The 21,883-nt window shown below is 44.8% G+C and overlaps 2 protein-coding genes across 2 annotated transcripts in view; one reads left to right on the plus strand and one right to left on the minus strand.

The window, feature by feature from the left end:
* Positions 1 to 5,613, minus strand: part of CCDC191 (coiled-coil domain containing 191) — a 21,932-nt gene extending 16,319 nt beyond the window's left edge. The window contains exons 1-5 of the mRNA XM_062004939.1: positions 5,450 to 5,613; positions 4,136 to 4,277; positions 1,793 to 1,924; positions 1,067 to 1,245; positions 364 to 587 (exon numbers count right to left, since the gene is read on the minus strand). Coding sequence (XP_061860923.1) covers positions 364 to 587; positions 1,067 to 1,245; positions 1,793 to 1,924; positions 4,136 to 4,277; positions 5,450 to 5,602 — 830 coding nt within the window. The 5' untranslated portion in view covers positions 5,603 to 5,613. The remainder of the gene's footprint in view (positions 1 to 363; positions 588 to 1,066; positions 1,246 to 1,792; positions 1,925 to 4,135; positions 4,278 to 5,449) is intronic.
* On the plus strand, positions 5,501 to 21,340 carry QTRT2 (queuine tRNA-ribosyltransferase accessory subunit 2). The gene is made up of 8 exons (XM_062004953.1): positions 5,501 to 5,944; positions 6,998 to 7,053; positions 9,179 to 9,255; positions 11,798 to 12,007; positions 13,595 to 13,794; positions 16,414 to 16,565; positions 18,014 to 18,131; positions 19,086 to 21,340. The coding sequence occupies exons 1-8, from the start codon at positions 5,742 to 5,744 to the stop codon at positions 19,345 to 19,347; spliced, it is 1,278 nt and encodes a 425-aa protein (XP_061860937.1). The 5' UTR covers positions 5,501 to 5,741; the 3' UTR covers positions 19,348 to 21,340.
* The last annotated feature ends 543 nt before the right edge of the window (positions 21,341 to 21,883 follow it).

Consider the following 21,883-nt stretch of genomic DNA (forward strand, 5'->3'; position numbering starts at 1 on the left):
ACAGACTATTTGTTTTTTCTTTATGTACTGGCTTTCATGCTGCATTAGATGCTAACAAGACTGGATGTGGCCACAGAGTTGATGGAGAGAATGCACAGGTGCTGCAAACACACTCCTACCTTGTGATTCAGTGTTCACACTGGTAATAGCTGAAGGGAGGCTAACTGTCTTTAGCCCGTCTTTTCACTAATGATAAACTCTGCCATTGATGTTGGTAACAAAGGAATAAAAGGTTCTGTGAGAGTTTGGAGATGGAAGAACAGCAGATATTTCCTTTGGGACCAGCACTCCTCTTACATTTAGCAAAAGGAGCTGATAAGTGTTCTTCACATGGTTCTTTCCATGTCCCCCTCTCCCTCTTACGTTCTCCGTGCTTCTGCCATGATTCGCCTCTTCTCAGCCATTTCCTTTCGCAGCTTCACCCTTTCCCTCTGGATCTCCTCTTCCTCCTTCTTGGCCTTCAGGGCCTTCCTTCTGTCCTCCTCCTGTGCTTGGAGCCTGGCCTCAGACAGAGCCAATTTCTTCAGGGACTCTTCTTGTCTCTTAAGCTCTAATGCCTTCTGATGCCTCATTCGTTTTTCTTTCACCTGGGAGGTCAAAAGTCAAAGAAGATGCTAAAGGCTGAAGAATCTGAGGTTCATTGTACACTAACAAGAGTGGGTCACAATCCACCTTTCACACAAAGCAAGCACTGACTGGATTGCTTCTGTTCTTAGCCTAGCAAAAACCTCTATTCAAGAGAGTGAGGTTACACCAGTATTACTTGATGGGAAGAAACTCAGACTGATTGCCGTGGTGGCTCTTCCTGTCAGTCTTCAGAAAGGGGGCAAATCTGAACAGATGTAGTGAAAGTTGACTGTGCAAGCTACTGTGAGTGGCTAATGTGCAGGTGGAAGCACAGTAATGTTTCAGCCAAACTGTGGAAGAGTATCCTCAGGTATTTGCCTCTAAATCAGAAATTATTGCAGACTGGGAGAGAATACTGGGGAAGTTATCACTGAGCATTTACTCTAAGCCTATAATTCTCCATCTTTTTCCATTTAACTATGCTGCCTTGCCTGCTCACCTGCTTGTGTCTGAGCTCCATGGCTATTCGCGGATCTGCAAGCTTTTTCTTTTCCTTGATATCTTCAAGTCTAAGGCGTTTCACTATACCACAGTTCACAACTTCGCTCTGCAAAAGATACCGTTGGTAATCTTGGGCAGAAGAACTTTCCAATTCATGTTCCAGATAGCTGCACAAGTCTGAAATGAGGAATTCAGATTATCTCAAGGCTAGTCTGAAATGAATAACTCCCCCCCACACCCTGTCTCAGATCACAAAGCCTAATGTAATTAAAGGGATCACTTTCCCAGACTGTGAATGCGTTTCTGATGAAAGCAGACACACTGACTGCACTCCATTTATCCCCAAAGAGTCTTAATCAGTCTCCCATTGAACACACTAAAGCACTAACAACATTTTGTCCATTTTTTACTGCCTTGCCTCTGAGCATCTCCAATGGCTGTACAAACTTGACAGGCCTCACAAATACTCCCAAAAAAGAAATAAAAGTTTTCTTTTATAAAGGGAGACATTGAATGTTTATGAGGTGCATTTGTGCAGCCCTACAGCAAGCTGCTGTAAGAACTGGGGGAGAAAAATCATCACCTCTAGTCTTGTCTCTACTGAGCCCGCTGTCCTGGCCCTGAAGCCACTTTTACCTCTCAGTCTGACAAGCCACGAGGCCTGGCTCCCTTCCCCAGCCCACCCTCAGAACGGAAGCCAGGAACTGCTTTGTTGTGCTCTCACCATCAAACCGGTCATACTTCAGAGGGGCTGCAGAAGGCTTTTCCAGGAGAAGAGAGTCAGCTTCCTCTTTGCCATTGCTCGTCATCTCCAGTTGCAGTTTGGACTTCATCCAGTTGCTGAGAAACTCTTGGGCTATCATGAGGAAAGAGACTGATGACTTCACTTGCTTAAAAAATATATGGGTAAGTGTACACTAGGGAAACTCTGTATCTGCAAAAGTTATACCATGAGTTGGGAAGGCTGTCTAAAATGACTGAAAGCTGATCTGCAACAGAAAATGGACTAAAGCTAATAGTTCTGTTCTCATCTTCTTGATCTATAAAAGAACAGGAAGAGAAGTTAGCAAACTTTTTCCCTGTCACATTTGTCACAGATTCATTCTCCTCCACCTCATTCTTCTTATGCGAACCTGTGGACATTTACATCACTCATGTGATTATTACAGCATTTATAAGGGAGATGGAATTTCCATGAGGTAATTCATAACTCAAGACAGCTTTGATATGTTTTACCATTGCTCTTGCAGACAGATTTTTTCCATATGTACAGCCAAGGTTGTCATATGTTGAATACAAAAGAACCACTGTTTGGACAAATGTTTGCTTTGTGTGTACAGCTTAACCTTTGCAAGTACCAGAGCTCCAGAAAAAAACTAGCGAGTCTAGATTACAGATCTGTCAGGTGGCAAACTTCACTGGGGACTACTTGTACTCAGAATACTACAGCTACAGGAATGTATCCATTATGGATTTGGTACTCCTCGGTGAGCTCAACTGCCTAATGAACAACTGGGTATAAAGTTCTTTTGTGAACTTAATTTGCGTCTCCAATCTTCAGCGGAAAAAATGCAAAAATTCCTTTTTCAGAGTTCCTACTTAAAAGCAAGGACAGCTAATGTGGCTGCTGCCTCAACAAACCACCTGGCCAAGCTGTTCCTGAAGCAGAACACAGGGCTGTAATCTTTAAAGCATCAGGAGTAGCCCCAGGAGAAGCCGAGCCATCCGTGCAGTGGGTATGAGCAAAGGGCAGGGATCACAGCAGCCACTGTAGTGCAAGTCATCCCCTGCGAAGGCAGACAGCTGACTGGCAGGAAGAAGCAGCAACCTCAAATCTCTGCTACCAATGCAAAATGAAGATGCTCTCAATGAGTCCTGGTATTTCTAAGGCAATAAAGCCTTTCTAAAGCATCCTTAAAAAGGAGTAGGTTTTTCTGAAGGAAACATAAATCTACTGTTTATTGTCCTTCAAATTGCTTTTGTTCTCCTTCATAATCTCTCAGACCAGCTCAGGAATGAGGAAATATGTCTTATAACAGAAAGAAGAGGGAAAATCTGCTTACCACTTGCAGAAGAGTTACTAATTTAACTGGGAAAATGTGAGCTCCTTATAACTGAAGTAAGAGTTCTGATACTTCTCTTATCGATACCTTTCTTTGCAAAGTGGACTCTGTACAGTTAATCCCATTAAGTATTCTAATAATGGATTCCAGATAAAAGGCTTTCAGTTGAGCTAGGCACTATCCTGAGGGATCTGTAGCTATAAAAAGGAAAACTCTTGCAGGGACGGGCAAACAAAAATAATACACTTGAGAAAGGCAAGCAACTTTTCCACCAACTGCAGAGACAGCTCCTTTTGAGCCACTCCACTGCATGATGCGTGCAGACAGTGCACTGTACGCAGATAGATGTACTCCATGCTATTAAGTGAACCTTTGATGATTACAGGTGAAAAAGCTGGCTTCCTGTATTGAACTGGGTGCCCTTGTGATGTGTCTTCATTCCATTCTGTAAAGGCTCCCTTCTGAGTCTTAACAGCTAACTCAGTTTTTAAAATCCAGTCTCCTATCAGCTTTTTGCAGTGCAGATGTACTTCTAGCACTGATGGGAGATAATTTCCCCTCTTTCTGTTTTAATGTACTGCAGTTTTATTTTCAAATTTCAGTAAGCACTTGTGGCCTAACAAAAGGAATATTTAGTTAGCAAATTACTGAAGAATTTTTCATGAGAATCAAAGCAAAAACCACACGATTATGTGTAGGTGTCGAAGTTACCCAGAGCCATTCCATTTTCGCATCTGTCCTGCTATCAAAAATGTGTCAGGTAATTTTATGCAGTTTCCTGTAGCCATACTATTTGACCACACACTGTGTCTTCAAGGGCAGTATTCATCCTCATCTTGATCTAAAATCCCGAGGAGATATTATCTTTCTCTTAGGTGTGCTAATTAAGATCTACCTTGGACTCCAGCAATTTCTTCTTCTTACGTCTTTATTAGACGAAAGACAGCTTACTATGAACTGTTTCTTATGGTGTCAAGTTTGTGACAAGAAGTATTTCATCTCACCTTCCTCACAGGCCTCCTCATGATCTTGCAGCTGTTCCATGGTTTCCAAACTTGTCACAGGACCACAAGACCCCTGTGGATACCTTGACTTCTGAAGGGAAAAAGCTTCAGAGACAGCATACTCAGAGGCTTGATCCACTCTCTTTAAATTAAAGAAAGCAAAAAATTTCTAAGAATGGCTAGTTATTTATATTTAAACTTCCTATATGCAGGTTTCTCCCCTAGAGAGAGAAAACATCAGCATGGATGTAGCAGAAAACAGCATGACTGTTAGGAGAAACAGATTCATTTTGAAACATGTTTCTCTGACCGCTCGACTGACTACTGAAATCATTAAATAATAAGCATTCATTTGGCAATTAGTGTCAATTGCAGTGATTGGAGAACATGTAGGGAGAATGCAAACACCTTGGAGGCTAGATGGTAGTTGCTAATCCCCAGCAACTACCAACTCTGAAATTTGGCATCAGCATTTTGTCATAACCAGGTTTGCCACTGTGTAAATAGCCTGAGTGATTTTATGTACCATGTTAATCTCTCCGAGGTGTAAACAGCCCTGACATGTCAGTGTCTTCTCACATATAACACCTGCACCCCAGGCAGCCTGTATTGCTGCAGAACTTCTTCCCTTCGTGCTGGGGCAACCCAAGCAAGCTGCTGGCAGAGGCTGCATGAGGAGGCTGATGCACACGCCTACCCTCTGAAGGAAGCAAAAGGTAGGCTGAAGGTGGGGGCACAGATCTGCCCAAGGAAGCAAAACAAAGAGAAGCTCTCCCTAGAATTCATTTCCTACGATCTCAGATGGCCGTAGAGGCAGGAGCTGGTGCTTTGGGGTAAGCCTCTTGTACTCTCTGCCACATACAACCTGCAGTGCTGCTCAACAGCGGCTTTTGTGCGTGGCCCGTGAGCTTTACGCATAGTAACCGGGTGCCTTACTCTTGCGTGAGTTACTCTGCAAGTGACTTTACCTTCAGCCGGCGTTCAACATCACCACGCTCAAACCGCGCCTGGAAACAAGCCTTAAAAAGCATAACAGCGTTGCAACCGCCAATCTGTTATTCTGCCGCGTTCGCCGCCGCTCCCCCGAGCGCAGGGCGCAGGACGCACCGGCTGCCACAACGGCCGGCGCCCGCTGCTGCCGCCACGCCACCACCCGCGCTCAGGCGCCCACGAGGACGGCCCGCACGCAGCCCGCTCCCGCACCCGTTGGGCGCGTAGCGGCCCCGAGAGGGCGCGCTCTGATGGGGTAGGGCACGGCGCGGGGCGCCCCCTAGCGTTCGCTCCCCTTGCCGCCACCCCGCCAGGCCACGTTACCTCCGGCCCGTCCCCGGCGGTGCAGCGCCGCCGCCAGCGGTATAACTGCGGTCTGTGCCCCGGGAAGGCCGCGGCCATGCCGGGTAACGCCACCAGCCGCCCGCCCTTCTCGCCCCGTGCCGCGGCGCACCGCGCCGGCAGCGGCTTCGCCATAGCAACGCCGCTATTCTTGGGCGGAGGGCGGAAGGGAGGAAGCGCACGCTGATGATGCCGCGGGAGGTGATTGGGGCTGGTACGGGTCCCGCTTTTTCTTACTGCATCACACGCCAGTACCGGCGCTGCAGGGCCGACGATGACGATGAAGGTGAAGCTGTGCGGAGCGGGCTGCGGGCGGCTGGGGATGCTGGTGGGGCTGGGCAGGAGCGGGGCCGCCGCCCTGGCGCTGCCGGGCTGCCTGCTCTACACGCGGACTGGCTCGGCGCCCCACCTCACCCACGACACCCTGCAGGAGGTCGCTGATGTCCCGCCTGTGGCCCAGCTCACGCTGCCCACCATGTGAGTACGGCGGGCGAGCAGAGGGGGGGCCCGTGGCGCAGCGAGACCTCGCAGTGTTGCCGGGGGACGGCGGCTTTCTCCCTTCCCCGAGGGCAAGGCAAAATGTCCAAGTCGGTTGCTCCTTCGTCGCTGCCCCTTCGAAGGGAGGTGCGGTGATTTAGGAAGCAGATGAAGAAAAGACAGGGCTGATGTGGGACCTCATCAACACTTACAAATGCATAAAGGGTGGATGTCAGGAGGACGAGGTGACACTTTTTTTCCTGTAGTATCCAGTGACAGGACAAGGGGTAATGGATATAAGCTGTAACGCAAAAAAGTTCCACTGAAACAGGAGGAAAAGCTTTTTTCCTGTGAGCATCCCACAGGCTGCCCAGGGAGAGTGTGGGCTCTTCTCTGAAAGTTTTCAAAACCCTCCTGTATGTGTTCCTGAGTGACCTGATCAAGGTAAACCTGCTTTAGTGGGGGGAATGGACAAGATGATCACTAGAGATCCCTTCCAACTCCTGCCATCCTGTGGTTCTATGATAAAGGTAAAAAACCTGCGTAATTTTTGAGTGTTTCGGCCAAACCCCTCTTAGCAACCTCAGAGTCATCTTCCCAGCAGAATAACCAGCTGTAGAAGCAGCCAACTCTTGAAACTAGTTAGGTAAATGGCAGCTGAAAGGCAGGATAAAGCTTGTTAGAAGCTATCCTCTGCTAAGCTTTTGTAGCTGTTGGGTGGTGTGTCTTAATAACACTACCCAGCAAGTCACACTGTGGCTTCATGTTCTTCAGCAAGTCAGCAGCCACTGGCCAGTGCAAGTAAAAGCTTCTTTTGCCACAGAATTGTAAGTGCCCCAGTTTGTAAATTGTGATTCTTGAGTTCTGTCTCTCTGATATTTATTCAGTCTGTACCTGTTTTGTGGCCTGATAGCTGGATGGCAGCTATCAGTGTCTAAACCCATTCAAGTTCAGACAGTGCATTAGTATGGAAACAGAAGCCTTAGGTATGACACCACCAGTCTCTCTTGACAATTGTTTGCTCAGTTAACATATTTCTGTATCTGGATGCAGGGCAGAACTTCATGAGGTCCTGGAAGAATATAAAGAAGGAGCTGCAAAATTCATAGGTAAAGTATTATGTGTGTTTGCTTGCATGTTTGTAGAGGTAATTTAGGTGTATCCCACTGGTGCATTTTTAGGCGATACAGTAGGCAGAAAGGTGTAGGCATGGCTTTCCACATTTAGGCATTTTTGTACTCAAAGTAGCACTGAGGGAGACTTGAAACAATGTGTTGTCAATAGCATGGCCAGAAATTCTTCAAACAGGCCACAAAAATACAGTTTTGCTCTGTTTCCTGTTTTCTGTACCCAGCCTTCTCTTGGGAACTTCAGCACTGAGTTGTGCTTAGCCCAAAAGTTAAGACTAGGATACTACAAACCCAAGTCACTCCTGCAACCGAATCTTGACAGATCCTGACTTCTTTTGGCAATGAGACTTAAAAATTCCCGTTAAAATGTTCCTGAAAGTGTCTATCTGCCTAGACTGGCTTCTTTTAGTCTTATAAAATAGTTGGTTTCATCTAATGATTTTCAACAGGAAATTTTCGTCCAGTATAAAGACAAAGGCAAAACACTCTGCCTCAAGTCAGTCTGAGCTGGTGGACACTCCTGCCTCTGAGCTATTTCTGTTCTTAGAAGATTTTAGGGGAAGGACTCATGTTCGATTTGTGGGAGCTTTGAGGAACTAAAGAAGCAGGTGGAGAAGCTAATTTCTCCCCTGGTTTCTGTTCCTGTCAGTTTGCCAGTCAAACTGTACTTGCTCCTGTATTCTCCTTCTATTTTTCCATGTTAAAGAGTCAGTTTCAGGAATATGTTCAGTTTTACTTACGGCTAGTCAAATGCAAAACAATCAACGCTTCCACAGCCTTCAGCTACTGCACCAAGCCTTTGTGATCTTCCTCAGTCCTTGCACTCCATTCCCAGAGCAGATCCTGAATGAAATCTTTGTGACTATTCTGGGTTTTCCCTTTGTTTGTCATAACAGGTCAGTAGAGGCCTGACCACATGCGTTACACAACCAAGATGACTGTTGTCAGCCCCAGGTGGCAAAAGAAGCCAAAAGTGCAGTGAATGAGGAGTTAGCATCTCACGTGTATCATAGCCTGTATTTGTATCTGTGGAGGTAGCTCGGAGAACTGGAGGACCATCAGCCAGGTCAACAAGTTTCCCTGGGATGCTTTGTTTGTCTGCTTGTCTCAGGCTACCCTGGATATAGGGTAAATCTTGTCAAATAGATGGTGCATCTTTAATTTCTAGGATTTACAGACAGTTCTTTCTATATGGAATCTAGCTGACTTGCACGAAAAAGCTTTTGAGTTGCTAATGCTTGTATAAAAGCTGAGGTGGTACTATGAGTGTTTTGTATGTGCCAGTTGCACTCATGAATGGATAAGATAATGTAAATTATAATTTTTGAAAATGTTGAAGCCTTTTTTTAGGTCCTATATATGGAGACCAGGTTCCTTTTTTTAAAAACACTTATATATATTTTTTAAAAGCATGTCAAAACTCTGAATGTGCATTTCTTTTCATAGTGAAATTATGTTTTGGATTTCCAAGGGAAGTTTGTACCCAACTTTGAATAAACTTTGACTGCTTTATCTGAAACTTCTTGGAGGCTCCAATTTCAATGATTATCTGTGAAGAGAAAACTATATGTCATTCAGACATACTGTGTAGCTTTCTGACATTTGCAACCTCCAATCTGTCAGGGATCACACATTTCTCATTCCTGTAGCTGATGCGTTTTCTCACTATACATTGTATCTCCTTAAAAGTTCTGAGCCTGAGGCTGTTGCTCAGTTTAGATTGTGTCAACTGTCAGATATCTCCAGTGTTATCAGTTGAGTGATCATGTGAGTCAGTCTGGCAAATTTCAGAAGCAGGAGTATTAATCAAGAAGAAATGTAAATAAATCTCAAAGGAGCTCTGTAGGCTGCAGAACCAAAGGGTATTATTTGATTGTTTTTCCTGGTGCAGCACTCTTCTCCTTGCAGCTAGTAAAGCTGGGGGAAAAAGTATGCCTTTGGTGCAGAGAGATCAAATGAACAACATTTTCTTTGTCAGAATAGATGTACTTGTGAGACGGAGTATATAGTGTTCCCTTTTGCAAACGTACAAACCACATTATTTGCATTAGCTTTGTTTTGGCTCATAAAACTTCCTCTGTGTGTTCTGTTGCTATGTTCTCAGGTATGCCAGACAAGGTGCTGTACTGCTCCCTTCTGGACCCTGTCACTTCCTGTCCATCTGGCTACAACACAAATAAGGTATGGGAACTGTAATGACTTGAAAGGGTTCACTTAAAGTTCCCAAAAGAAAGCTGACAGTCCTATCCTCATCTGTGTGAATGTGCTTGGACAGCCACGAGGTTTTTTTCTGCTTTATAGAAAAAGAAATCTTCGCACGAAGAGGAAAGTCATATGGGCATGTAGCCCATATCTCCAACTAAACAAAGCTGTTCATTTTCTTACTTGGCAGTGCATTCCCTAAACAGTTAGTGAAGTGGTAGTTCAGGTAGATGGGGGAGCTCTGAACTCCCATGCTGTTGTGGTTAGTGTGACAGTAAAAGAAAATACACGTGTTTTAGCTTTATATGCTGTCCAAGTGTATGGTGGTGTGACTGCTCAGTAATAAACCTGAGCCCTTATGTCTATATTTACAGGCTGCTACAGGCCCACAAAGGGGAAGAGCTTAGCGTTTCTGTAGGAAGGTGGCTCAGCAATGCAGGAGTGCATAGTGTTGCAAATGTTTGCTTATTCCATCTCTCAGGCACATGTGTTCTCTGTGTTCCCTGTGCAGTCCGAACACTGCCTGCTGCCTGCCACAGCTTTGGCCTGGAGGAGCCACTCCTGGCAACTGCACAGATATCATCAGTCCCAAGGCCTGTTTGGGTACTCTCACATGTGGTGACAGGTCACTGCTACTGGGAACTAGCAATATTTATGACAAATATTTATGAAAGCTTTATGAAAGCAATGGGACAGAAAGCTCTGGATTCTGGGACAGAAAGCCTGGCACAGGCTGGATTTAAGTAGTCATGGGGTAATGCTCAGTTCTCTAAGCAACAGGGCTGTTTTATTTGTTAAAGCAGCTTTTTCCCTCTGGAGAGCAGGATGAAGGTAACTCAACTTGATTACGTTCTGTGCCCTTTGGCTCAGACAGTTCTGACTTTCCTCTGCCTGCCCTCACCTGCAGTTCTCTGATGCTCTCACTTAAGAACCAGCAGGTACTAGCTGTCCAACATGCTGCTGCAGAACAGCGTACAACTGCTTCATTCCAGTTATTCTGTAGGTACTAATTTGGGATCTCTCTCCTTTGGAGCTGCCATTTATTTCCTAAGGGGAAATTTACAGAAGTGTTATTACTTTGAAGACTTCTGCCTGTTTCTGTCTGTTTCTTTGTTACTCAAATGTAGTGAAATTGGCTGATGAGGCCAGAAGTAATCTAGAGACATGGCTGGATGGGCAACCTGGTGTATTTGTGCAATTTTACCTTTTCATATTTTTTGTGGAGACCAGACCAAAAAAAAAGTTCTGATCGTATTTTTTGCATCAGCACATCAAATTCAGTTTGTGGATTGGTATGCATGAAAACTGCACAGTTTAATCTGTCTGTCTGGCATAGACTAGAAGAACATATTTAAATCCTTCAGCCCCCAAAAGTTCCCATAACACTTCAAGCTAAAAGCTATTTCTGAAAACTAAAAAGCACTCCTCATTTAAAAAAAGCACTAATGGAGTTGGAGACGAGAGGAACTAACTTCTAAATGGCTCAAGCCCAATATCCAAATGACTTGAATAACCCCTTTAAAGTTTCGGAGCAGCAGTGCCACAAGTCAAACAAAAATACAACAAAAGCAACTGCCAAACTGCAGTTAATTACAGATTCTGCAGAACAGGGTGAAACATGATAGCATGCAGAGCTGCAGTGGCTGCAGCAACGTTTTGTGAATATCTGAATATTTAGGGGATTGAATGGGGATATCTGGTAGCCCAGAGGTGTTCAGGTGACATAAACTCTCAGTACAGGTGCTTTTGTCCGGCTTTAAAATCTTTTGAGTGTAGCACGGAGAAATGATGGAAGATGGGGGGCTGTGTGCACACACACACAGGATGGAAAGAGTGCAAAGAGGCTGGGAAGACTGTGTGAAATCCTAATGAGTACCTGCCATGTGTTACATTGGTTCCATTTGGAAGCTGTGTACTTCTTTTGCACTTTTGATGCCCTCTTAGGTGGCTGGATTTGGGACCTAAGAATAACATTGGATTCTAAGATTAAATTGCCTAACAACCTTTTGTATTCTTTCCAGCATGTCTCTGTGGTTTACATATATTCACATGGGTTGTATGAATTCACTGCTTGGAAATGGAAATAGTTTCTTGGTTTTGCATTGTGTGCAGAACACTAATGGGCTGTGTTGCCCATTGCAGCCTTTGCAATGTAAGGTGACAGCACAAGTTTGATGGGAATTCAATATTATATTTTCTTTATTTTTTTTCCAAATTCTGCCACTTATGTATGTGGTGGTAGGCCAACTGCTCTATCTCAGAGACTTCCAAACGTGTGGAGAAATCACTGTGTTGAGTGTGCTGGTTTCACCAGGAGCATCCCGGAAATCCCAGTTCAGCCATTTATCCCCTTTCATTCTTGCCAAGTGCAGCTGATGGTCAGAGCCGTGTTCCTGGAGAACTTATCTACAAAATAGCATTCCAGTATCTTGTGTTTCACTAGACCAATTTATTCTCTCTTTAGGCCCTTAAGGTCTGATAACCTTTGCAACTAATGTTTGTCCCTCTTCTTCCTTGACAGACGGTGTCTCTGTGGGGCAGCTCAGGGCGGATGGAGATGACAGCTTCCAAGTTCATGGACATCCAACGGGCCATCCAGCCAGACTGGTTCCAGTGCATCTCTGATGGAGACACCATTTCTGGGGAAGGAGGTAGTAAAAGGGCCAAGAAGTCTGTGGATAGGTCGCTTTCCTTCCTGGATGTGTGCCTTCAGCTGCTAGAAAAATCACCGGTAAGGACCCCAGAATATCAAGGTAACAGCACAACATCTGCCTTTTGGTCTGTGCTTGCATCCTGGGCCATCCTGGAGTGGGATTTAGTAGAAAATGAGCCAGCAATGTGCCCTTGTGGCCAAGAAGGCCAATGGCATCCTAGGATGCATCAAGAAGAATGTAGCCAGCAGGTCGAGGGAGGTTCTTATCCCCCTCTACTCTGCCCTGGTGAGGCTTTATCTGGAGTCCTGTGTCCAGTTCTGGGCTCCTCAGCTCAAGAGGGACAGAGAACTTCTGGAGAGAGTCCAGCACAGGGCCGCCAAGATGATCAGGGGACTGAAACATCTTTCATACGAGGAAAGGCTGCGGGAACTGGGGCTGTTTAGTCTGGAGAAGAGGAGACTGAGGGAGAATCTTATTAATTTCAAATATCTAAAGGATGGGTGCCAGGAGGTTGGGGCATCACTTTTTTCTCTTGTAGCTAGCAACAGGACAAGGGGTAATGGGATGAAGCTGGAACACAAAAAGTTCCATTTAAATATAAGGAAAAACTATTTCACTGTTCAGATGAGGGAGCCCTGGCACAGGCTGCTCAGGGAGGGTGTGGAGTCTCCTTCCTTGGAGGTCTTCAAGACCCACCTGGACATGTTCCTATGCGACCTGATCTAGGTGAACCTGCTTCTGCAGGAGGGTTGGACTAGATGATCTCTAAAGGTCCCTTCCAACCCCTACCATTCTATGATTCTATGAAATTATGTCATGCATATGTGTCAGAGAATGCCTAGGTGACAGTCCTGGACAAGGTATAACCAGTAGCACAGGGAGGTTTCTTTCTGCCACTCTCTTTTAATAGCTTTGCTTCCTGCACTTGGATGCCCATCTCTACTAGTTGAGGAGAACTATCTTTTGGTTTATTTTTTTCTGATTTTGGACTGTAGTGCATTTCTTTTGCTTACCTTCCTGCTATGGGCAAAGTAGGATCTTCTTATTCAGATTGAGAAAACCCATGTTTTTGCTCTGAATTCCCCTCAGTTCCAAATGAGGGAAGGCTTGCTAGAATTTACCAGTGCTATTCTTTCTTTTTTGCCTTCCATCATCTTTGAAACTTCCCTCTCTTTTGGTGGAAGTGGATGTACTATCTGAGTCTGTACCACAAAGGAAGATGAGTGACAGGAGCTGATATTGATATCCCCCGAAAGGCAATTAATTGTGACATCTAATGTCTGACAGCCAGGATAGTGGCACCTGTGTTGTATTCTGCACTAACACATGTAGTGCTGAAGGGCCATCTATAAAAAGTCATGTAGAAAGATGATCTGTGGGTATTGCCTTCTGTAGGGAGATGGGAAGAAAGGCCCCAAAATTCTCAGTGAGTTAGCATCAAGGTAAGAGGCAGAGTCCTGTCTCTTCTAGTCCTGCTTCTACTTCCTCTTGGACTTCATGGTATTATGTGGGGAATAGCGTTAAACAGGGTGAAACACCATGGCTCTGACAAGTTCCTGGGAATGTGGGGCTTAAGCAGCAGGTATCTGGAATCTGAGCTCTGAAATGTCTTGACTATCTTTGGCAGAGTGTGCTCTAACACTTGTAACTTTTTCCTGGGCCAGGAACTGCAAGGAAGTGTAATGTTTGGAGCAGTTGAAGGTGGAGATGTCTTGGAAGAGAGGCTCAGATCAGCCAGAGAGACTGCCAAGCGACCTGTGGGTGGCTTTCTGCTAGATGGCTTCCAGGGATGTGCCATGGCTAAGGAGACCAAGTTGAAACTGATAGCTTCTGTCACAGCAGAGCTGCCACAGGATAAGCCAAGGTAAGTTGTGTGGACAACATCTCAAGAAGTTCATTTGTCCCATGATGGGGAGGGTCTACAGGCTGCTGTGCAGTATCACTGTAGGAAATGATCACTGTGTTGCATAGTACTGTGTGCGTGTGCCAGGCTGTGTAAGTTCTACCACTGTCAGGCTGCAGTCCTCAACCCTTGTTTCAACTTCTAGCTGCACCAAACTGTACTCATGCTGTGGGTTAGGGTATTCCCTGCATTTGAAGAATAATTGAGATTTGAGTTCAAGTCATCTTTTTTTTTTTTTAGGCAAAATTACAAGTAGGATATGTCTGGGCTGCCTGCATTTGGCTTGTGAGGCCATGGCTTAGTTGAATTTCAACTTGAACAGGAGCCTGATTATCAACCTATTGTACAGGGACTGCTGCTCAGAAAAGCTGTCCTGTTTCCATTGCTCTCTGGTCTGAACTGGAAGAGAGCAGAGAGGGGTGCTGACAGAAACAGACAGTGCTCACATGGTCACGTGGCAGCCAGCTCTGACCTAACACCTGAGGCACTGAGCTCATGAACTACCAGAGATGGTACAGCCTGTCCCAAAACATTTGTGTTCTCTACTTGGACTGGCACAGTGCAGGGGTTGGTGTGTATTCTGACTTGCTAGTGATGCTCATCAGATCCATGCCAGAAACTGGACAGGAGTGGGCAGCTTGAGTCTTGTAAATGACTGACAGTAACTAAAGGCTTCCAGAAAACAGATGCTAATATTTGCTAGTGGCTCAGAAGCGGAGGGGTTTCTTAGGTTGAGCTTGCTGGCTTTTGCATGGGTTGCTCTTACTACTTCAGCTGCAGCAGAAGTAGTTTGAGTGCCTTCTTCTTCATCTTTTCCTGAAAAGAGTGACTCAGGTCCAGTTGTCTTTCTGTAGCTGTGCTGCCCTCTGTTAGCTGAGAATTAGTCTGACCTAAGAGTGTTCAAAAGGAAATTAAATGTGAAAGCGTGTGTCTGGTGTTGCAGCTTGTTCATGCTTAGCAGTGCCTGGGGTTTGAATTTTCCTGACAATTAGAAGGCTTGCTGTGTTGTTGCCATCTTGTGTGATTGAGCTGCTTAAAAGATCCCCTGGGAGCATCAGAGTCCAATCTGCTCAGCTAACCTTAGTGGCTACCAGTGCATCTGCCTCATCTATCAAATAGTTTGCTTGTCTGGTTAAGACAAGTGTTTCTGACCTCTTTGTAGGAAGAAAGCTGGTTAGCCCTAGGGAGTTATGTAAATACCTCAAGTAAATTTCAGACAGTCCTGCTTTCCCGAGTCACCCTTGCCATTCTGACTGGAGAAGTTGTTTTGCAGCTGTTCTACCCCAATATGAAATTCTTAAGAAGACCAACACTTGGCTGTGCTTCACTCAAGAAGGAGCTGCTTTTTCTGTGATGGTGAAATGGTCTTATCAACGTACTCTTTAGAGTCCTTTAATGCACTTAAAGGTGCCAAGGTCTCTTGGTAAACTCTTTTTTTCCTTTTCAGTGGCATCAGAACCCTTGCAAGAATGAATGTTTGTTCTTACCTGGGCAAAGATCAGTTTTAGCAAGGGTTTTGATCATATATGCAGAGCTACTGTTTTAAGTATTTTGAGTATGTATTTTTTTTCCCTGCCATGAGAACCTGAAAGATAAGATACTCATTCTGTGAACTTCTCCCATCCTTATTCTGTGCTCATCAATTTAATTGGAATACTTAGAAAAGTGACTAAAAATGGCACCTTGTGACTTCATTTATCAGCCCCTGTGTATTTTCCTAATTATCTCTTTAGATTGTTGCCCTACATTAGCTTCTACTGCTGTCAGTCCAGCCATGCACCTGCAGGAGAGCAGGCACTGCTCTACTCTCTTCTGCTTCACCCACCCTTGTGGAAGCTGACAGCTACATTTGGCTAACAGCAGCATCTGTTATTACCATTGATGACAGTCCAGCTGGACTCTTCTGGCTCTTAATGCTATGTCCTAGGAGATGGTGCAGCCCAGGTTTTGGGGTAAATCATTTGAGCAGGAAGAGCATAAAGAGGAGGAAAGAATAATGTAGGGAATTTCACTCTTTCCAATGATGTTTCTCATTAGTCCATTCTCCTCCTGGCAGTTCTGCAAGTGCTATATGATGTGTTTGTCAATGATATATTTGTCACCTCAAGGACTGTAGCTTTGACCAGCCATCTACTGCTGTCTGTGCTGCTCTTTATCAAGTCTGTCTCCAAAACAATGTGTCTGGAAACTGGTCGCTTCCTGGGGCGCAAACTTGACTAAGGAAAATACATGTTCTACAGCAACAATGTTTGGTGATTTTTGAATCTTAAGAGTATTTTTGTGTGCCAAAGAAACCAAATCACTTCAAACATAACAAACAGAATGAGGTTTTTCTGCAGTAAATGAGGGGTTATCGGTGTCTCCCAAATGGCAGAGGAAGAAAAGCTTGCCAAGTAGTGCATAGGTTGGAGGTGGGGAAATGGAAGCATACAGAATTCCGAGTGTTGACTCTTGTACCCACTTGCCTTCTGGTTAACAGTAGCAGGGATAAGCTACTGATGCTGCATATGTGTCTTTTCTTTCAGATACTTGCTTCTACTCAGAATATTCTAGATTTGTCTTATTGTTTGTCTCTTACAGAGTCATCCACGGTATTGGAAAACCAGATGAGGTGCTTGAGTGCGTTGAAAGGGGAGTGGACATTTTTGAGAGCTTCTTTCCATTTCAAGTAACAGAACGAGGCTGTGCCTTGGTTTTCAGTTATGACTACCAACCAGATCCTGAAGTAGCAGGTAGGCTTCTTGATGGTCATTATAATTTTTACTGTATCAGCTAGTATTATGGCAAGCATAATTCACACTTTGGGGGAATCCATCTTTTGAGGTTTTTGTTCCTGAAATAAGTGCAGTAACCAGCCGGAAAACTGGGATTCCACTGTCAAGTGTTGCTTTTGAAGGTGAGGTATTTTGGTGTGAAACCCACTCAGGCAACCTTGAGGCCCCAGCCTAGGATCTGAATGTCTGATTAGCCAAAATATGCTCAAGTGTTTCTTAAACAGTTACCGAACAGAGAGATTTTTTGTTCGACATCACTGGCAAACTATCTGTTACCATAAGCAGTGAGACCTATTAAGTGGAGATCCAAGATACTTGATCTCTAGAATGAATTGAATATGTGTCTGTTTGAAAAAAAGTATATTTTTGAAATCCCTTCCTCTTTCTACCTGTCAAAGGCTGGGGATTGCATTTCTTTGAGCAGCTTTCCTCTCTATCACATTCATCAGTTCGTATCACAAGGAAAAACAACCTTTTTGTTTTGGTCTACTAAATGTTTTTAATACATTTTAATACAGAGAAAGGTTTTACATTTTTCCTCCTGGATGGAATCTAACAACTCTTCACTCCTGGGTAATTCAAAACCAGCTGAATAGAAGAGAGCATTTTATTTCTTTGTGCTTACTGCTGTATTTTTTTTTTTAACCCTCCACTTTGTTTGCTGTTCTTTACCTTGTCTCACCTTACTCTTAAATTGTCAAGATTCTGGGTGAGGACAATCTTTGTTCTGTGTCTGCTTACTACTCAGTAGGCACGGATTGTGCAAACAATAATATTGATGTTTCCAGATACATCTCCTGCTTAAGAACAAACCTAAAAATGAAAACCTATGAAATTATGGGATGGTTTCTATTTTTAAGATAAACTGCTGAAAAGGCAGATGTGGAATCCAAACTTTCTGTGTTAGTGCTACCAGCCTCTTTTTGACTTCAACTGTTTAAAAAACACCCCATCTAAATATCTGTGCCTGATGACAATCATGGAACGTAGAATGATCGAATGCAAATGAGCTGCCTATCCACTAAATCTCAGTAAAATCAACTTGTTCAAGTGATTGCATTTTATTCACTGTATAGTTCAGATTAGAAATATTTTTGACATTTTATTAATAATTGAACTCAGTAGAGCAGCAGAAACTTATACTGTTGTTTCAGCTCTCTTTGTTAGATTTAGAAGGTCACTTTTCACTTGTCTGTTCCTGTTTTAGTCATCTAAGATTGTATTTGTATTAATTAACCTTTGACAATTAAAGAAAAATAGTTCCTTACTAGAGGAAAGAGATGAAAACTTGTGGTAGGAGTTTTCATCTGGCAAGACAGTGGCAGAAATACCTCCTGTGAGCTTGCTACCCTTCTTTTGCCCTTTCTGCCTGTTCATAAAAGGCTGGTTTTTAAAATTTAAAACAGCTTCAAAACAAAATGGGGTCCAGGACCTGGAGAAGAATGGTGTTGAAGAAGACCAGGATGAAATCTCCAAACCTGACCCAGAAATGACACCATTTGAGATATTTCTGAAGGACAAAAGGTATGTGAGTTTGTGAGGAATGTACCTGCAGCTCTTTCACTAAATATGATGCTTTTACCCTCTGTATTTGTTTGCATATGTCAGGAGCAGGATGGGAGACTTCTTAAACCATAAAGATGTCAAAGACAGTAGTTGTGGATGTTGAGTGGAGAGTGTTGGAGAAATGTTCTAGCTTGTTTATCAGGCAACAGTGTATGGCTAAAGTGCTGTCTTTTGCCTCACCTAAAGCCAGGAGTTTTCTGGTTGTTGTTTGTCTGGCAGACATACTGTGATCATAACTGTGTTCCAGCTGAAAGAGAGTAGATTTTGTGCTATCTGGGGATCATTTTGGTCTTCTGCATCTAATCTGAGTCATCTGGAGATGTTAGATTTTATTTAAACTGTGGAGAGCCTTCATTTTTTGGTTCAGTTTGGACAGTTGCAGAGCAATTTTGCAATTCCTGTATACTTCACAAAAACCTTGGCTGATGTTACCACCAGTCCTTCCTTGTCAGACAGCCTGGAGGTAGCTGTGGAAAGGAGCAGACAGCTGTGTTGCTTTGCTCGATCCTCTCACTACTTTGTGAGAGTGCTGCATCTCACAGTAGAGGGGAATAATACCCTGTGAACAGTGGAATCAGTAAATCCTTGTTTCTGAGAGCTTCCTCCTTCATAGACTGTGATAGCTAGTGAGGCTAGGGAAGACACAAATAAGGCCTCTCTCTGCTGCTAGCTGTGATGTAGTGAAAGTTATCCTCTGACTTAGATGTGTGGCAGTTTGGCTCTGTGAGTTCTGGCATGTTTAAAGTCCTTCATGCCAGTGGTGTTGGTCTTGGATGTCAACACTGCAGCTTGATTCAGGCCCTCAGGACTTCAAAGCTGAAGTCACTGCAAAAGGCCTCGTAGTAACTGGATACTCTTTATTGCTTGAATGGATCTTTTTACCTTTTTACCTTTACATTGCTTCTTTTTTAGATACCATGATGATTTTGGTCCTTTGCTGGAAGGATGCACCTGTTACTGTTGCCAGAGGCATACTCGTGCCTACATCCATCACCTCCTCGTGACCAACGAGCTGTTGGCTGGTGTCCTGCTCATGATGCACAACTTCCAGCACTATTTCAGTTTCTTCAGTGCTATACGGGATGCCTTAAGAGACAATAAACTGGATCAGATGAAAAAGGTTGTCTTCAGGCAGGCACTTCAAGCCCCACCAAATGCAAAGCCAGGCCAGTGAGTCGAGAGAGGATAGAGGAGTTTGCAGGTTACATCCTTACCCAGTAGCACTTTGTAAGATGGACTGCCAGCAGGGTTGCTTGGATCTGTTAGTAGTAGAATGCCTTCCTTCCTGGAGGGAATTGAGGGAGAGAGACATTTGATGAAGATCTCACTTCCTGATGGGGAAAGCAGGTCTTATTCAAATGTCCCTTTTGGTTAGTTGACTTGGTGCATTCTTGGAGTATGGAAGAGCCTGAACAACTCACAAGACCAGTCTGGATAGCTTTGCTTTTGGTTACTCCCTGTTGATTTTCCAGGTTTGTCATAGTTTAGGCCCATCTAGGAGCAAAGGACCACGATCAGCTGTATGTACCAAGGACCTTTGGAACACCCTAAGGACAGGAAGGGCTCACTGGCCACTTATGGTCCCAGGCAAAACAGACAAGACTGCTCACATTGGGGAAGAAAACAGAAATTAATTTAATCCACCACCAACCAAAAAACATAAAAAACCACAAAGTGAGACAAGGAAGAACACGACCAGCCCTTTAAGACCACCTTCCCTCCCATGCCTCCCCTCTTCCCAAACTCAGAGCCCTGGTCCCGGTGTCTTCATCTCCCCCTCCCATGAATGGCTCAGGGTGCAGGGAATGGGGGTTTCAGTCTATCCTGTTCCAAATGGTTCCTGCTGTTTGCCTTTCCTCAGGGAAAGTGGGCTCCGCACCAGTCCTCCCTGTACCTCTGTGGTGTTCCTCACACACACAGCAGCCTTGCACGGGCCACTCTCATGTGCACTCATCCCAAAGGCTGCAGCCCCTTTCTGCCTCTCATGTGGGTCTGCTCTGTGGCTCACAGGCTCTCCAGCACGGCCTGGGCCACGGCCACCTCCTCACACAGTCTCCTGCCCGTCCGGGCGCACTCACACGGAGCTGCTGGTGGCTCTCAGTCCTGCCATTGCCCTCCATGGGTTGCAGGGGACCTGCGTTCTTGTCATGGCTTGCAGAGGGGTCTCCAGTCTGGTGCTGCTCCTTCCTTCCTCCTTCTCTGACTGTGGGGTCCACATGGTCACCTCCATCTTATGCTGCTCTTGCACCTCCTCCCAAGTACTTCAAACTCCCGTCCTTAAATAGTGATGGCAGAGGCGCCAGAATTGCCCAGCGGGGCTGGAGGTGAGTCTGTCTCGGAGCCACCAGATGTTGTGAGAACTACAGCTCCCTCACACTGTTACCAATCAAAAAGCAATCCCGTGACATGTGGAAGGACAGAATCGTTGAACTTGTGACTGAAAAAGAAGTAGGGCATATGCTTAAAATTAATTCATCTGCCTGGAGACTCAGCAGCTGTTTGAGACTCTCATTCCATACCCAATGGGTATCACAGGTAATGTTTTTGATAGCAAATCCTACCATGTGGTTGTCCTATTGTGCAGCTCTGTGATGAGACATCCTGCCTCTGTCTAACACTCTCTTCCTTGTAACTGTTGCCAGCATCTTTGTCCCTTAAAAGAACTGACCAGAAGTGCTGCTGTGTTTGGCAGCACAAGTGACTGTATCTGTACTTCTCTCTCGGGCTGCCTGTGGTGCAGAATATTCTCTGGGCCAGGTGGAGACCCTCTACCTCGACCTGGCCTTGGGAACCCCTGCCTCAGGAGTGCCAGTCTGTGACACTGGAGCCAGTAAGAAGAGGAAGTGTTTAATCGATGTCCTACTGTAGAGGGCTTTTTTGACTCTCTACCCTTTCACCTGTGTGGTCTAAAATTTCTCTCCCACTTGAGGATAAGGAATGTACTGTTCTTTCCAGCGGCCCTAGCACTGGTCAAAGAGCAAGTTACACAACTTTCAGTGAGAGAGGGAGCTGTGGAAGAGAGAGATGGGAGGAAAAGGCCTTTCAAAAAGATTCTTGTGGCTCCTTGTTTTAAAATATGACTGAGCTATGTCACATTCCTCTTACTCCAGTGGGGCTTTTTTTTATGCAGCGTACTTCAGAATCCTGGATTTATTAATTTTATGTTAAAGAGCAACAATTAAAAATGTTTGTTATTCATTACACTGACTCCTCAATGAGTGACAGATGTTGTACCAGAGGACTTGAATGCAGTGCTCAAGAAGGTGTCTCCTGGAGATTTGACCTGGCAGCCTGATGGGGACAGGGGAATCCTGTCATGGAGCGGGAGTCCAAATAATTTGCTTCAAAAGAGTGCCATAATTAACCCGGAGGTGTTAAAGACCACCCATCCCTCTCCCCATAACAACTCTACTAGCTGAATTTTAAAAATACTTAAGATTTCTAGCCTTAAAGCAATTAAGAATTAATCTGCTACTCTTCCCCAGGTCTTCAGCTTGTTTAAGATTTTAATGTCTTGCATCTATAGGACTTTGCCATAGAGTACAAGAAGGTTTTAGCTTCCCTGTCGACATTGCCTGTGCATCCCTGCCTCCTTGGGCAGGTTTTAGCTTCCTGATGTCAGCACTGTCTGTGTATCCCTGCCTTCTTGGGCAGCTGCACAATGGGGTTGGACCCCTTTCCACCGTTCCAGCCTTGTCCACTGTGTTGCA

The sequence above is a fragment of the Colius striatus genome, chromosome 1 (assembly GCF_028858725.1).
Source record: "Colius striatus isolate bColStr4 chromosome 1, bColStr4.1.hap1, whole genome shotgun sequence".
NCBI classification, from domain to species: domain Eukaryota; kingdom Metazoa; phylum Chordata; class Aves; order Coliiformes; family Coliidae; genus Colius; species Colius striatus.